The 17,207-nt window shown below is 40.9% G+C and overlaps 1 protein-coding gene across 1 annotated transcript in view; it reads right to left on the reverse strand.

The window, feature by feature from the left end:
- LOC137216497 (phosphatidylinositol-binding clathrin assembly protein-like) overlaps window positions 1-16,230 on the reverse strand; it is a 33,219-nt gene extending 16,989 nt beyond the window's left edge. The window contains exons 1-8 of the mRNA XM_067722559.1: window positions 16,159-16,230; window positions 15,142-15,244; window positions 14,884-14,977; window positions 14,652-14,763; window positions 13,645-13,751; window positions 12,881-12,922; window positions 4,841-4,920; window positions 12-142 (exon numbers count right to left, since the gene is read on the reverse strand). Of these exons, the coding sequence (XP_067578660.1) occupies window positions 12-142; window positions 4,841-4,920; window positions 12,881-12,922; window positions 13,645-13,751; window positions 14,652-14,763; window positions 14,884-14,977; window positions 15,142-15,236 (661 nt within the window). The 5' untranslated portion in view covers window positions 15,237-15,244; window positions 16,159-16,230. The remainder of the gene's footprint in view (window positions 1-11; window positions 143-4,840; window positions 4,921-12,880; window positions 12,923-13,644; window positions 13,752-14,651; window positions 14,764-14,883; window positions 14,978-15,141; window positions 15,245-16,158) is intronic.
- Window positions 16,231-17,207: the final 977 nt, after the last annotated feature.

The following is a 17,207-nucleotide window of genomic DNA, read 5'->3' on the forward strand; positions in this document are numbered from 1 at the left end:
TAGATGCTTACTTCTTACAGGGCTAACCAGTGAGCCATCCAGGTTGTTTGCTATAACACTTCCACTTTGCTGTCTGGCTGCAATACACTTGGGGACTTGTGAAGGCAATGCCAGTTGTAACATATCACATAGAGGAAACAATCTGAAAATAAGAGACAGAATCAGATGAAAACCTAAACCAAATTTCTATCAATACAGTAATTATATATATATATATATATATATATATATACACACATATATGTACCTTCCCATTACAAAGCAACAGGACTTCAATTTATTAGGTTAATTGGTATAAATAAGGTCGTTTAAAATGATTAATTAAATAAATTTTAATTGAGCACTTGTGTGCTAGACACTGTACTAGGTGCTAAAGATACAGTTGTGAACAAAGAAGATAAAAATCTCTGCCTTCATTTAGCTTACGTTCTATTGGAGACAGAAGATAAGCAAGACAAATAAAGTACATAATATGTTAGATCGTGATACGTGCTAAGGAAAAAATATCAGGGAAAGGATTATGATATGCTGGTGGGAGAGTGGGCACTTAAATGCTAGACAGGAAAGGCTCACTGAGAAGGGAACTTTTAAGTAAAGAGCTGAAGCATGTAAAGGAGTGAACTGTGTGGATCCAGCAGAAGGAACAGCATGCACAAAGGTCCTGAGGAAAGAGTGTGCTTGGTGTGTTTGAAGAACACGGAGGAGGCCATGGAGGGGTTCGTAAGGAATTGTAAAGACCTTGGTCCGCCCAACTGTTTTACTCTTCCAGCTCCAGCCTTTTCTCTAGTACTCTCCTCTCCTGGCACCCGTCCTCTAGCTCAGTCCTCTGTCCCACCCACCTTCCTCATTCCTTCACACTGGTCCTAGTCACATTCTTCCTAGAAGAAATGAGTTGCTATTTGCCATTAACTGAGGTGGGGAAAACCACGGATAAAGCAGGTCTGGGGTCAAGTATCAAAAGCTTAGTTTTGGACACACTGAGTTTTGGAACCCTACTAGACATTCAAGTGCTACCACGGAATAGACACTTGGATATACAACCCTTGAGTTCAGGAGGTATGGCTGGAGCTGGAGATAATAATTTGGGAGTTCTTATCATGTAAATGGTATTTAAGGCCATGAGCTTGGATGAGGTCATCTAGGAAATGCGTGCATATAGATAAAGAAGAGAAATGAGGACGAATCCGTGGGAAACAGTCTAAAAAGTAGCCAAGAGTTAGATAAGAAGAAAACCAAGATGCAAACTGAAGAAAGCATGTCAAAGAAGAGGGAGTGATGAACCATGTCCAGTAAGATGAAGACTGATGAAATTATCATCGGATTTGCAACCTAGAGGTCACTGGTGACTTTGACTAAAGCAAACGGGAAATGTTAGCACACCTTTCTTAGTAACTGTAAGAACAAGCAGAGAAAATAATCAATGAAGATATAGAGGATTTGAGCAACAGAATTAAAAACCTCAAAAGGATACAGTTTTCAATGGCACATGAAACTTCTACCAAAAAAAAAAAAAAAAGGTTATATGCTAGGCCATGAAGCAAGTATCAACAAATTCCAAAGGACTGAAATACAGAGAAGGTTCTCTGACACAGTGCAAGTAAGCACTATGTCAACAACAAAATTCAATAACAAAAGAAAAAGATAATTAGAAGGCCCCCATATACATGAAATTTTAAAAATACACTTCTAAGCAATACATGGGTCAGGTCCTGTTCTAAGCACTCTACATTTCTATTGACTCATTTATCCTGACAGCAACCTTCTGAGGATAAGCAAGCGGAGGCACAGAGAGGTTAAGTGATCTACCCAAAGTCACACAGTCCATGAATGGTAGAGTGAAAATTAAAGTCAAGTATTCTGGTTCCATGGCCAGTATTTTTAAATCACAGTGATTGAAGATAAAAAGTGGTTTCAGCTGCCCACAGGATTCTTCAACACAACTGGCTCAAGCAATGACTATTAGGCAACCTAGGCTAAGTCCTCAGGACAGCATGCGCAGACATCACCAGAAGCCAGTTTTGGGCTGTTGGGAACCAGGCCCAGAGGCCTTTATAACACCATAATAGTACTTCCCCTCCTCCCCCTCTACCCTACTTGGGATTCACATTCACATCAGACTGAATCCACAGCATGTCAACCACTACATTTAACCTTATAATGATTCCCAAACCACAGGGCCTCAGAAAAACAGTCCTTTTGGAAATGAAGCAAATGTACAGTTTTTGCTATACATACTGTTTTAAACAAAGGACTTATGTTCATCATAGTTTTGGTCAAACTCACCGATCGAAAATGCAGAAAGTGTGTCCATTGAGAAAATATGCACAAAAGAAAAAAACATTTTTTTTTTTTTTTTTTTTGCGGTACGCGGGCCTCTCACTGTTGTGGCCTCTCCCGTTGCGGAGCACAGGCTCCGGACCCGCAGGCTCCGCGGCATGTGGGATCTTCCCGGACTGGGGCACGAACCCGCGTCCCCTGCATCGGCAGGCGGACTCTCAACCACTGCGCCACCAGGGAAGCCCCAGAAAAAAACATTTAAAATAGATAAAGTTTAAGTCTTCAAGTTAAATTAAGAGCAAACAAATTCTAAGACATATAACCCTATGATAGTATAGCTCATTATTACAGGGATTTTCGTCTAGCATAGAGGGTCAAGTAACATCACTGAATCAAAATCAACCATTAAAAAACAGAATATGGCTGATTTTGAGCAGTTGCACGCCAGGAAATGTATAACAGCCAGCTCCCCAGGAAAAGGCCTGTTTTATACTGTTTGTCCATTTTTGTGGTATACATACTTCCATCATAGCCAATTTCAAGTTGCCAATGTGTCATCAACCAGCTTTCAAATTTCCTGACTAAGAGGCAAACTAACCTTAGGAGCTTACCAAGGACTTCCCTGGTAAGCACGACAAGGTCTGTACACAGACATTACTCCGGATTTATGTATGTCTTATTTTTTTTTTGGTAAAATTTATCTTTTAAGTAGTAATTATTTGCACACTTGATTCATTTCTCAGATATCCTTCCAGAAGTATTCTTTAAGAAATGAAATAAACATATATATTCTTTCTTTTTGTTTTGAAAAAGAAAAAGTGGTAGCATACTATGCACTGTTTCCCACCTTGCTCATTTTCTATCTAACAATACACGTTGGAGACCATTCCATTCTGGTACATTAAAACAAGACTCTTATGAAGAGTCATTTTGTTATTACAATGTTGTAATGTTCAATATGTCATTTCACAACTATGAACATATATATGGGATAAATTCCTAGAAATGAAGTTGCTGGGTCAAAGACTGCTTTAGGAAGAGGCAGCAGACATAGTAGGTGGTTAGGAAATGTAAGAATTAAAGGTTCTAATCCTGCCCTCAGTTATCACATACAATAGTGTTATATTAGCTTCAAGCCAAGCTCTGCTTGCTGAAGCTTTCACAACTGGACAATTTGGGATGGAGGGAATCAATGCATGCTGCACACTGAAGAGATCACAAGAAAGATGAATAGAGTCACATATATCCTACCCAGCTGAGCCTGCATTGCTTTCATTCACTCATCTATCCATCCACCTATCAATCTATCCAACCAACTATATACTAACTACACATCCATCTATGATAAAGAGATAATTAAGAAATAGTCAACAGGGCTTCCCTGGTGGTACAGTGGTTAAGAATCCGCCTGCCAATGCAGGGGACACGGGTTCAAGCCCTGGTCTGGGAAGATCCCACATGCTGCAGAGCAACTAAGTCCGTGCGCCACAGCTACTGAGCCTGCGCTCTGGAGCCCGTGTGCCACAACTGCTGAAGCCCATGTGCCACAACTACTGAGCCCGCGTGCCACAACTACTGAAGCCCACGCACCTAGAGCCCATACAGCCCAACAAGAGAAGCCACCACAATGAGAAGCCCGTGCACCGCAACGAAGGCCCAACGCAGCCAAAAATAAATAAAATAAATAAATTTATTTAAAAAAAGAAATAGTTAACAGACTTGGCTAGTAGAGATTGATCATATAAATCAATTACAATCAACATAACCGTAAAAAGTGGAGTGAACGAATAATACATGACCCTTATAGAAATTTTCACAATACTGAAAAGTACAAACAGAAAACTGAAATCAACCATAATTTTTCCACTCAGAAATAGCTAATGTGAACATTTTTGAAGTGATATACCTCAAAGTTTATACTATTCAATTTGTGTATGTGTGCACATATAGAGGAGTATGTGTATGTGGGTATGTGTATATGTATGCATACACACACATTCATCTTGAATGTTACTATGCACAACAGTTATTCTCACTAGGGGAGTCCCTAAGGGAAGAAATCAAATTCTTCAAAGAGGGGTTATTCAAGTGCCAACTCCTGACTTTGAGAATCACTCAGTATAACAAAAGATGTTCCTTTGGGAAGCAGACCATGCTGTGAAGCGTATGGAATCCCACAAAAGACTGAAATACTCTATCCCATACTATCATTTAAAATGGCTGTATAGGCTTCCCTGGTGGCGCAGTGGTTGAGAGTCCGCCTGCCGATGCAGGGGACGCGGGTTCGTGCCCCGGTCTGGGAAGATCCCACATGCCGCGGAGCGGCTGGGCCCGTGGGCCATGGCCGCTGAGCCTGCGCGTCCGGAGCCTGTGCTCTGCAGTGGGAGAGGCCATAGCAGTGACAGGCCCGCGTACCGCAAAAAAAAAAAACAAAAAATGGTTGTATAGCATTCCACCATATTCAAAGCCCGTAATTTATTCAGTCACTGTGATGTTGCTAAAATGAGAGAAATTATTTAGATGAAAACAGAATTAACCTATATTAAGACATTTATCAACTTACCTATAAGCGGGTAAAACGTCAATTTTCTCTTCCAAAGAAGCTAAATGCTGTTTTAGTGCTTCAAGTAAACTGCAGGGTACCTAAAAATAAAGTTATTAGGAAAAAAGTTGTTTTTTGACGATAGATAGTTCTTAGCAAATTCATACTCTCCTATATCATAAAAAGATTTTGAAAAATATTAAGACACCTGTATAGCAAATGATTAAAGCTAAATAATTGCTAGAAGTAAATTCATTATTAAAAGTAGCATCTTGGTATCAAATCACATTTTCAAACTATACTTTTACATACATTTTTAAAAAAACAATAAAAGAGCATCTTAAAATGATCAATGGGCTGCTAAAATATGTATTCCCTTTGGAGAAGACATTGGGCTTAAAATCATTCATTACTTATGGTTCCTTCATGAGTCACCAGATTACTGAATAAATTTAAGTAAGACATTAAGCCTACTGGGGAAGAGGGAGAGAGAATCTCACTCACGGTCTCTGATCTCTCCTGAAATGTCACCTCCTCAACTGGGATTTCCTTGGCTATCCTAGATAAAATAGTACCTACCAACAGTCTCTTTACCCTCACTAAGTTTTCTTTTTCTTCATGGCAATTATCTTCCCTGAGATTATAGGTTTCTTTCCGTGTATGTTTATTATCCGTCTCCTTGCAATAAAATATAAAAGTCCACGAAGACAGAGATTTTGTCTGTTTTGTTCACTGTAGACTGGAGCTTCCCAGGTCATGAAGCCTGCAACTAGGTTGTTTGTTTTTGCTTGTGGCTCCAGTCTACAGGTCTGGCAGAGGAGAGGTATCAAATAATCAAACAAATAAATGTGAAATGAAAGTTGTGAAAAGTACTGTGAAAGAGAGGTGCATGATAGGTAGTGTTTAAGTAAGTGAATGTGACCAAGTCAGGGACGTCAGAGAAGTAAGCACTCCTGAACAAAGTAACAACTGAGCTGAGAGCTGAAGGATATCCAGGAGAAAAGTAGGATACTAGGAGAGGAATGAGCATGGCAGGAGGGCATATGGCACAGGCCACGAGTAAAGGTGAACCATGTTGCTAAGGGGAGCGTGGAGGAGATGAAGCTGGGAGGGATTCGACGATGCAAGACCTTAAAATCAACGCAATGTTGTGGAGTTTGGACTTTAACTTGAGAATACCGGATGACTTTGAAGTGAGGAGTGATCTGTATTTTGGCAGTTCTCAGATCAGCATTCTGGTTGCATTGCGTAAAAGAAACAGCAGGGGGCAGATATATGGGGAAGCGAAAGGATCCGAGTTGAAGCTAGGATGATGGTGTGGTGGCAAAGACGGACACAGATGCTGCTGAGCTAGCAGCTGGAGAAGGGTTTAATGAAGGAACTGTTCACAGAGGTGTGGACAGGGCTGAGGGACCATTCTGAGAGGAAAAGGGAGTGCTATGAATGACAATAATGGCACAAGAGGTATACACACTCAGAGAAGCCTGGATACCACTCAGTGTAGACGGGCTGCCGGGCTGAGGCATCCAAGCAGAAATCTGCTCAGAGGGATTTCCTGCTGGACCACATATGAGGACCAGGAGAAGATCTCCCTAGGGACGCCTCTTGACCACGTGGGCACCCTGAACACAGAGGAATTGGAGAATCTGTTCCTTGCCAGAGCTCACAGGCCCCTCAGCAGCAGGGAGACCAGGAAGTCTGGAGTCCAGAGTGAGCTTCAAAGGTTCAAACATACTAGACGGGAGAGAGGGGTGGAGGGACCCCAAGATGATCAGGGGACTCCCAGCATCACCAGGGCAAACACACAGAGCATTTTTCGTTCATTCATTCAGTCACTCAATAAATATATAACAAAATAATAAATAAATAGAAGTTGTCACTACTTGCACAATGTTGGTTGGCAACATTCTTTTTCATCCCATGTGCTTTCAGATAATTCACCGACAGCTATAAATTTGTGGCAATGCTGTCACCCGTGATTAGCAGAACCCCGCTCAGAACGACCGAAAACTTAAAAGGCCCCCAAACGGTGCTTCCCAGCGAAAGGGTAGGCGTGAGGCTGTCAGAGCTCTTTCGTGAGGCACACAGTGGCCCTCCGCCCACCCAAACTGCGGCTATGCTAAGGCGAAGCTGGTACCCAGCAGGGTGGAACCATCTGGTAGGTCCCCGAGTTTGTGCCCCAGGAGCTCTGATGAGGGGTGTGGCCCAGAGACGTAGGTTTGAACGGCTCTGGTGAAAAATAAAAGTGCATCGAATGGCAGACAGAGCAGACGCTGCTATGCGAGTTTCTGGGAGTCGCACTCAACACGAACGGCAGGCGACGGTGGAAAGAAGAGGCATAGACGCAGGTAGACACACCAGACAGCCACTTGCAGGAGGAAGCCCTGTGAGCCCTAGACAGTGTTGAAACCAAGGAGGAAGGACAAGCCCAGGAAAGGAGGGAGACGCCCCTTCAGAAGACACAAGGCTTTGGCCGAGCCTGAAAATGGTGAGCCGGCACCTAACAGTTTAGCAGCTCTTGCTTCACATAAAGATTGTTGCAAGCACGAGAGAAACTGGCCAAGCGACAGTCAGATGTCCCCTAGAGCTCCGGCCACAGGTGCTGAGCACTGAAGGAGGCCAAGGCCAAGATGCCAAGCCCAGGTCAACTGATGCTCCTCTGGGCCCCCATGACAGCCAAGCTGTGGTTCTCAGCACAGGAACCCTTCCCAGCTTCACCACCTCAAGGAAGTGAGGTCTCTTTTGCTGGAACTCAGGGGCTAGGAGTGTACCTCATTCATTATAGCTCCTTCTTCCTGGTAGGGGTCAGGCCTGTGTCTGTGAATGAATGTTGATTGAAATCCACCAATGACAGTGCCTTTGAGCAATGAAATTCCATCTTCTCCCCTACTAATCCAGATAGTCTCATTTTCTCTCGGCCTGGTTATCTGAATTCTCATTCAGGAAGCTGTGTGTTATTTCATCCAACAATGGTTCCTGTTGTGGACCACTCTGTGGGGTTCAATGTCTGTGCACAAAATAGGTCCCTTTCATACCTATCTGTACGTGAAAGAATGCTTGTGAGGACACATTTCTTTCCTTGAAATATATTTTTTAACATCTTTATTGGAGTATAATTGCTTTACAATGGTGTGTTAGTTTCTGCTTTGTAACAAAGTGAATCAGTTATACATATACATATATCCCCATTTCTCTTCCCTCTTGCGTCTCCCTCCCTCCCACCCTCCCTATCACACCCCTCTAGGTGGTCACAAAGCACTGAGCTGATCTCCCTGTGCTATGCGGCTGCTTCCCACTAGCTATCTATTTTACGTTTGGTAGTGTACTTATGTCCATGCCACTCTCTCGCTTTGTCACAGCTTACCCTTCCCCCTCCCCATATCCTCAAGTCCGTTCTCTAGTAGGTCTGTGTCTTTATTCCTGTCTTACCCCTAGGTTCTTCATGACCTTTTTTTTTCTTAAATTCCATATATATGTGTTAGCATACGGTATTTGTCTTTCTCTTTCTGACTTACTTCACTCTGTATGACAGACTCTAGGTCCATCCACCTCATTACAAATAGCTCAATTTCGTTTCTTTTTATGGCTGAGTAATTCCTCCCAAGTTTGATTGGTCTCAGCACTACCACCACTAGCCGTCTACAGCCATTATTAGGTCTGCAATTTACAAGTGGCTCATGCAGCTCAACATTAAAAAAACAAACACCCCAATCCAAAAATGGGCAGAAGACCTAAACAGACATTTCTCCAAAGAAGATATACAGATTGCCGACAAACATGAAAGAATGCTCAGCATCATTAATCATTAGAGAAATGCAAATCAAAACTACAATGAGATATCATCTCACACCAGTCAGAATGGCCATCACCAAAAAATATACAAACAATAAATGCTGGAGAGGGTGTGGAGAAAAGGGAACCCTCTTGCACTGTTGGTGGGAATGTAAATTGATACAGCCACTATGGAGAACAGTATGGACGTTCCTTAGAAAACTAAAAATAGAACTACCATACGACCCAGCAATGCCACTACTGGGCATATACCCTGAGAAAACCATAATTCAAAAAGAGTCATGTACCACAATGTTCATTGAAGCTCTGTTCACAACAGCCGGGACACGGAAGCAACTGAACTGTCCATCAACAGATGAATGGATAAAGAAGGTGTGGGAAAAAGAAAAAAAAAGAAGATGTGGCACATATATACAATGGAATATTACTCAGCCATAAAAAGGGACGAAACTGAGTTATTTGTCGTGAGGTGGATGGACCTTGAGACTGTCATACAGAGTGAAGTAAGTCAGAAAGAGAAAAACAAATACCGTATGCTAACACATATATATGGAATTTAAGAAAAAATGGTCATGAAGAACCTAGGGGTAAGACGGGAATAAAGATGTAGTCCTTGAAAGGTTTTTGACAAGACATCAGACAGAAACTCTCTCCTTCTCTGCCACCAAACCCAAGATTTATTTGCAGCTGCAACTACCTTCTCCTCCCAACCTCCTCTACCCTCTCATCTGAGGCCACTGCTGGATGCACCGTGTTCTGGATCCCAAATCCTCTCAATTTCCTCCCCCCACAGCATCACCCTCTCTCTCTTTACGGACTTCTCCCCACGCCCCCCTGACTACTCCCCATTCCTCCAGTCCCAACCAAGGCAGGTCTGCCACACCACAGTCAGGCACTGGGAAAGAGTAAAAGCCCTGACTCATGGGATGGGGAGATCCAGGGGGTGGCTGTAAACGTCCTGAGTCTCCCCTGTTGGAGACGATATGGAGACCTCTACTCCACCCACCTTCCTACCATCCAGTCAAAACAGTAAAAATAAACAAGGTCACCTCCTAGGAAGATGGCGGCAATCAGTGCCAATCTTAAAGATAAAAAGGATGCAGGGGTGATGGTCCCCACCCTATCTCCATATAATTCACCAGTATGGCCCCCAAACCAGTCAGGCCCTGGAGAGTGACATACTACAGCATAATCAATCAAGTAGTAACCCAACTGCAGCCACTATAGTCTCTCTGGTAGAGGTGGGTTAATGTAGTCTCAGGAGCATGGTATGTGGCTAACAGTCTGGTGAATGCTCTGCTTCCCATTGCCATCTAAAGTGTGGATCAGTAAGGGTTTGTAGGCACGTGGAATGGGCAATGCTATACATTTATACTCTGACCCAGGCTGTGTTAACTCTCTCAACCCATATGTCAGAATATGGTCAGAAGAAGTCTAGACCATCTGGTCACCCCTCATAAATCGCATTGATCCACTTCTGTTCATGATCTTCACGCTAAATGGATCAGATGAACAGGGAGGTGCCAGTACACTGGAGACCTTGGAAAGTTATATGCACTCCAGAGGATAGGAGGTAAACCCTACAAACATTCAGGAGCCTTCTGTAACAGTAAAATTTTTAGGGTTTCAGTGGCCAGGGACCTACCAGAAAATCCCACTGAAAACAGAAGACAAACGGTTGCACCTTGCACATCTCATCCCAAAAAAGGAAACACGACTATTGGTAGATCTCTTTGGGTTCTGGATACCAAGGAAGACTGCTTTGGCCCATATTCCAAGTGATCTAAAGTGGCCTGCCATATTAGTTTGGGCCCAGAGCAGGTCCAGGCTGGGCCAGCAACCCCTGCTGCTCAAGCCCTATGATACACCTGGGATGGAGTGCAGGCTGCCAGACCCTCGCTTAATCCTCACCTGCTGCATGGCCACCTCTGCCTCACATCACACCCACTGGGGAAAGAAAAAGCCTAAGTTCATTTGATTCCCACAACTCTGCCTTGACGTAGACAATATTATCACACCCACTCTGCATTTGCATAGACGAGGGATGGAAAATGGAAATGAGTTGCTTGAGATTACACACCTGAAAGGTAGGCAAGGTGGCCTCAAGCCTAAGTTCATTATTCCCAATAGTCTGCTGTTTCCACCAATCAGTTCTGTCCATTTAAAAGGCATGCTGGCATATCATCACCTTATCTTTGATAAAGGAGGCAAGAAGAAACAATGGAGAAAAGACAGCCTCTTCAATAAGCGGTGCTGGGAAAACTGGACAGCTACATGTAATAGTATGAAATTAGAGCACTCCCTAACACCATACACAAAAATAAATTCAAAATGGACTAAAGACCTAAATGTAAGGCCAGACACTATCGAACTCTTAGAGGAAAACATAGGCAGAACAATCTGTGACATAAATCACAGCAAGATCCTTTTTGACCAACCTTCTAGAGAAATGGAAATAAAAACAAAAATAAACAAATGGGACCTAATGAAACTTAAAAGCTTTTGCACAGCAAAGGAAACCATAAACATGACGAAAAGACAACCCTCAGAATGGGAGAAAATATTTGCAAATGAAGCAACTGACAAAGGATTAATCTCCAAAGTTTACAAGTAGCTCATACAGCTCAATATCAAAAGAAAGAAATAACCCAATCCAAAAATGGGCGGAAGACCTAAATAGACATTTCTCCAAAGAAGATATACAGATTGCCAACAAACACGTGAAAGAATGCTCAACATCATTAATCATTAGAGAAATGCAAATCAAAACTACAATGCGATATCATCTCACACCGGTCAGAATGGCCATCATCAAAAAATCTAGAAACAATAAATGTTGGAGAGGGTGTGGAGAAAAGGGAACCCTCATACACTGTTGGTGGGAATGTAAATTGATACAGCCACTATGGAGAACAGTATGGACGTTCCTTAAAAAACTACAAATAGAACTACCATACAATCCAGCAATCCCACTACTGGGCATATACCCTGAGAAAACCATAATTCAAAAAGAGTCATGTACCACAATGTTCATTGCAGCTCTATTCACAATAGCTAGGACATGGAAGCAACCTAAGTGTCCATGAACAGATGAATGGTAAAGAAGATGTGGCACATAGATACAATGGAATATTACTCAGCCATAAAAAGAAATGAAATTGAGTTATTTGTCGTGAGGTGGATGGACCCAGAGTGAAGTAAGTCAGAAAGAGAAAAACAAATACCGTATGCTAACACATATATAGAGAATCTAAAAAAAATAAAAGAAAGGTCATGAAGAACCGAGGGGCAAGACGGGAATACGATGCAGACCTACTAGAGAATGGACTTGAGGACACGGGGAGTGGGAAGGGTAAGCTGGGACAAAGTGAGAGAGTGGCATGGACATATATACACTACCAAGCGTAAAACAGATAGCTAGTGGGAAGCAGCCGCATAGCATAGGGAGATCAGCTCGGTGCTTTGTGACCAGCTAGAAGGGTGGGATAGGGAGGGTGGGAGGGAGGGAGACGCGAGAGGGAAGAGATATGGGGATATATGTATATGTGTAACTGATTCACTTTGTTATAAAGCAGAAACTAACACACCATTGTAAAGCAATTATACTCCAATAAAAATATTTTTAAAAAAATAAAAGATAAAAATAAAAAGCATGCTGGAGTTGTTAGACTATGAGTCGCCACTTAGCTCTCAGAGGGGAATGCCGTCTTTTACGAGACCTACAGCTCACAGACCTGTTCAGAAGATACAAGCCTATGTATATATAAGTATAAATATAAATGTTACTCTTGGGAAAATGAAAATACACATGTAAGTGTATGGAAAATGATTGAGTCTCAGATGATGATTAATATAATAAACACAACATAAAAACAGAAAGTCACTTACGGACTTCCCTGGTGGCACAGTGGTTAAGAATCTGCCTGCCAATGCAGGGGACACAGGTTCGAGCTCTGGTCCAGGAAGATCCCACATGCCGCAGAGCAACTAAGCCCGTGCACCACAACTACTGAGCCTGTGCTCTAGAGCCCGTGAGCCACAACTATTTAGCCCGCGCACCATAACTACTGAAGCCCACACATTAGAGCCTGTGCTCCACAACAAGAGAAGCCACCGCGATGAGAAGCCCACACACCGCAACGTCGAGTAGCCCCTGCTCGCCGCAACTAGAGAAAGCCCGTGCACAGCGACGGAGACCCAACGCAGCCAAAAATCAATTAATTAATTAAATAAAAAAGTCACTTAAACACAGATGAGAGATATACTGACCTGATTAATATATGGAATGTCATTCTGGTCAATTCCAACTTGCTGAAATCACAAAAAAAGGGGAAAAAAGAAAACATTACAGCCAGGAGTGTTAACAAAGAAAAGTAAGTGTGAGACCAATTTGTACACTAAAGAGAAAATACTCCAAGAGCATGAATGCCTTGCTGGGCTGGTACACACCCTGATCAAGAAAAACATCAGGCTAACGTATACCTTGCACACTTAAGCATAAACTTATATTTGTTCTTAGGATAAAATTAAAAAAGAAAGGACTCACCAGATGTTGAACCTTTGCTGTTTTGGGAAGAGCTAACCTGCATTTTGGATATCATACAAATGTGTTCTAATTTTTCAAGTAGTCAGAATCAGCTATTAGGGCAAACATGCAGCTCGCCTCATATATTTCCTTCTCTCACTGATCACAGACCTGTTCTACCTATTATCCGGTGTCTTAAAAGACTCATGTCATATATCTTTTGGCCTGGTTTTAGAGTTGTTTCTGGTGGGAGGGTAAGCTTGGTATCAGTTATCCTCACGGCCACAAACAGAAACCCTTGTAAGATTGTTTTTGCCCACAAGCGCATTGGAAGGTACATTTGAAGTACCTAATTCTAGCTTCTAGCTGTACTGTTTACAAAATAGTTTAAACTACCAATTTCTGTGTGTTTGTGTGGCATGGTGGTGGGTAGATGTATAGTTATACAGGATACTAAACTAATACAGAAAACAGCACAAAAGCCTCGTATACAAATAGATTTCTGTACCTCTGCAACTTTCAGGAACTGTACAAATTTGGTCATTCTTCCAAGGAAGTTGATGTAAATATCCAAACTTTCCTTGCATTGGTTCTTCCTCATGTAAAAATACTTGCCTAAAAATAGAAAAATAAATTACAACAAAGGAGCTAATATCGTAGCAATTCCAAGTTTCACTCCATTCTGATGATTCTGTGTTAAGTTGATTATGGATATGATTTTAACTTGTTGAAAACAACTACAGTTTTAATCCAGTTATTTTCTGCTTTAAGAAGCAACAACACTGCTCATATAAGTATAATCAACAGATTTTTATAGAGGAACTACTGCATGCTGAACAGTGATGTTGGTAATATGTATGGCATTTAATAGTGTACACATATAATTTAGATAGTTTAATTTCTACAACTTCTAGTCTGGAATCTTTTTGATTAACATCAAGCTCTGACGGTCTCTGATGGAAGGGGCTGTGTTTTCTACCCTTTGTAACTCTACAAATGTATTAGGCACTTCTTCAGTATACGAAATACCTCAAATGCTCATCAACGAAGTTTGGAGAACCCTTCCTATGAAATGAATCACTCATTAGGGCTAAATGATGACTGAAATTTCCTGAAAAGCCTAAGAAACATACGCTTGTATATGATCAAAGCAATTACTTATATTATAGGCTATATCTTAGGAAAGTCAGAACTGTATTATCTGACCTTGGTGGAGTGGGACTTAGTGTGTAATGTATAAATATGGCAACCCATGTTGATTTCCTGATAAGTTTCCCAGAAATATCAGTTAGCACTTGTATACAAACTGAAAACTTCTGTGGCTGATTAGCCAATTATTTTTAAGAAAAAAAGGAATATGATGTCTCATTATTTAAAAATACGTATGACCCTGCAAGGATCTTCTATTTTGAAGCTAAAACACATATGAGTCTAAATGTAGAGATAAAAGATTTTTACAAATAAATTATTTTTACCAGTTTATTTTTTAAAAGTAATGCCTATTCTTTAGCTTACCTAGCAGATTAAGGATCCCCTCATTATAGGCTGCAAAGAGGCGAAGAGCATCCTTAAAGAGGAGCATGAAAGCAGCATATATTATACCATTAGTTATTTCGTCAGGATTTGCCTGGAAATTAAATAAAAGAGTAATCAATTACCACCACAATTTTAAAAACTTCCCTCTCCCACCTACAGGTAAACAATGCTGTTTACCAATATTTTTCAAAGGGACTTATAAGGCTCTTACATTAACATTAAGCAGAGCAGTGAACTGAGTCTGAATAACTGGAAGAGTGTTCAGCAGCTCTCTACTGTTCATAGTTCTCATCACACCGTTCGTCCTGTGAAACATAAAAGAAACTCATAGCAGCAGTAATAATAATTGAGTTTGAGAAGCACTGTGACATTGGCATCTTGAAATAAAGCTGTGTTTTTGACAAACTACATATCAGAGCACATATGTATTTCAGTACTTCTTGCTTACAAACCAATGATATTTACCTACCCTCTCTTGGCTTTGCTGATGTCACATGCAATCAGTCTGTATGCGAGTGACTTTTCATTCAAGTACCTGCTATATCGTCTGATGAAGGATGACATAGTATAGCCTAAAAATGAAATATTTTTATTATTTCCAGTTTCACCAATGTTAACCATTTACCATAGATGTGAATAAATGCAAGGAGTTGCCATATAACTCAACAATATCTTTGAAGCACAAAGACTAGAATGGCTTATTAATCATCTGGTACAACATTCCTCAAACTTTCTCTTAAAGATTATTTTTTATTTCCTCAAAGTCTTGATATCACCTCATGATGTAGTATTGATGGGGACATTATTGAACAGGGGAAATAACTGAACTTTATTAGTTCCTTTCACATTTCCAAGGAAACTACTGTAAATTCTTAGCATTTTCCTGACACTCCCTATCCCATTGGTACCATCCCTCCCCCACCCTCCTTCCACTCAACAAATGACCTTGACCCTACTTAATAGACAAAATGGAGAGAGACAGGCCATGATAGAAACTCAGCTCCTCACTAGTCAACCTCCAAACATGCCTCGATTCATTTATTCAATTCATTTTTTCATTCAACAATTGTTCAGTGCTTCCTATGATCTGGGCACTGTCCTAGATGCTGGAGGTTCAGTAGTGAACAAAACAGACAAAAATCCATGCCTTCATAGATCTTACACTCTCAATGGTGATTGACAGACAAACAAAAGAAAAGGAAAACACAGAGATGGTTAGGTGCTGAGAAGTGGAAAGAATAAAACTCAGGCAGAGAAAGGAGACTGACCCAGGAAAGCCTCACTGAGTAAAGGCTTGCATATTGTGTTATTCTCAGTAACTACTCAAATATGTGTTGTATGAATGAATTTAGAAATTATTTTCCATCATAAAATGTACACATCACATCATTCATAATTCAGAACGATTTTTCTTTAACCACGGATGGTTTTCAGAACATTTCCCTCCTTGCCACAAAGAAATATTTCCATCAAAGAATCATCTTACCTTCTGTGACACTTTTATCCAGGAAGTTGTATAAAATGAACAAAGAGTTTCTAGATGCAAGATGTTGGATAAATCGCTACGAAACAAATGTGTCAAATTCTAAAATTAGTTTCTGTCCACAAAGAGAGTTCACTCATGATTTTGTCATTGTGAATGCATACTTAACATAATTCTATCATACAGCTTCCATCTATTTCAGGAGCATTGATTAAGGCGAGCACCATCACAGCCTGGGCTAGCCAACTTAAGGATATGCAATGCTGCCTAGTCTGCTTATATACCCACTAAATAAATGAGGGGTTAAACATGAAAGCTAATGTGAATACACACTTTTCACCCATGACTTTCTATCTAGCCATTTCTCCCTTTTTGAATTTTGAGGAATTTGAAATACAGTTGACCCTTGAACAACTCGGGGGTTAGGGGCGCCAACCCACCATGCAGTTGAAAATCCACATATAATTTATAGTCAGCTCTCTGTAGATGCTGTACCTCTGTAACCATGATTCCACGTCCATGATTCAACCAACCACAGATACTGTAGTGCTATAGTATTTACTATGGAAAAAAGCCACATACAAGTGACCCGTGCAGTTCAAACCCATGATGTTCAAGGGTCAACTGTAATTATAGAATTATTTTAATAATTGATGTTAAATTATTTAATAATTAATAGAAAAATAAAACAATAATCTGGTACATCTGTGTACCCCACTACCCATAAATGACAACTGCTAACTTTTGGACATATCTACTTCAAGTCTATTTTTAAAATAAGAGGAATAAAGTCTTACAGGTAAAGTTAAAAGTGCCCTTTGCCCCATCCCCAAGTTCAATTTCCTTCTCCTACCTGGAATTAACCATTATCATAATTTTAATGTATTACCTTTACAGCCTATTTTCTTTATAGCTTCATATATATTTGTTCTGTGGACAAATATTAACTGTGAATTTTAAAAATTTATATAAATGATATTGGACTCTACTAGCATTGTTTTTGAGATCTAGCCTTGTTGGTAAACATCCTATTAGTATTTCATTGTATAAAC

The sequence above is a fragment of the Pseudorca crassidens genome, chromosome X (genome assembly GCF_039906515.1).
Source record: "Pseudorca crassidens isolate mPseCra1 chromosome X, mPseCra1.hap1, whole genome shotgun sequence".
NCBI lineage: Eukaryota > Metazoa > Chordata > Mammalia > Artiodactyla > Delphinidae > Pseudorca > Pseudorca crassidens.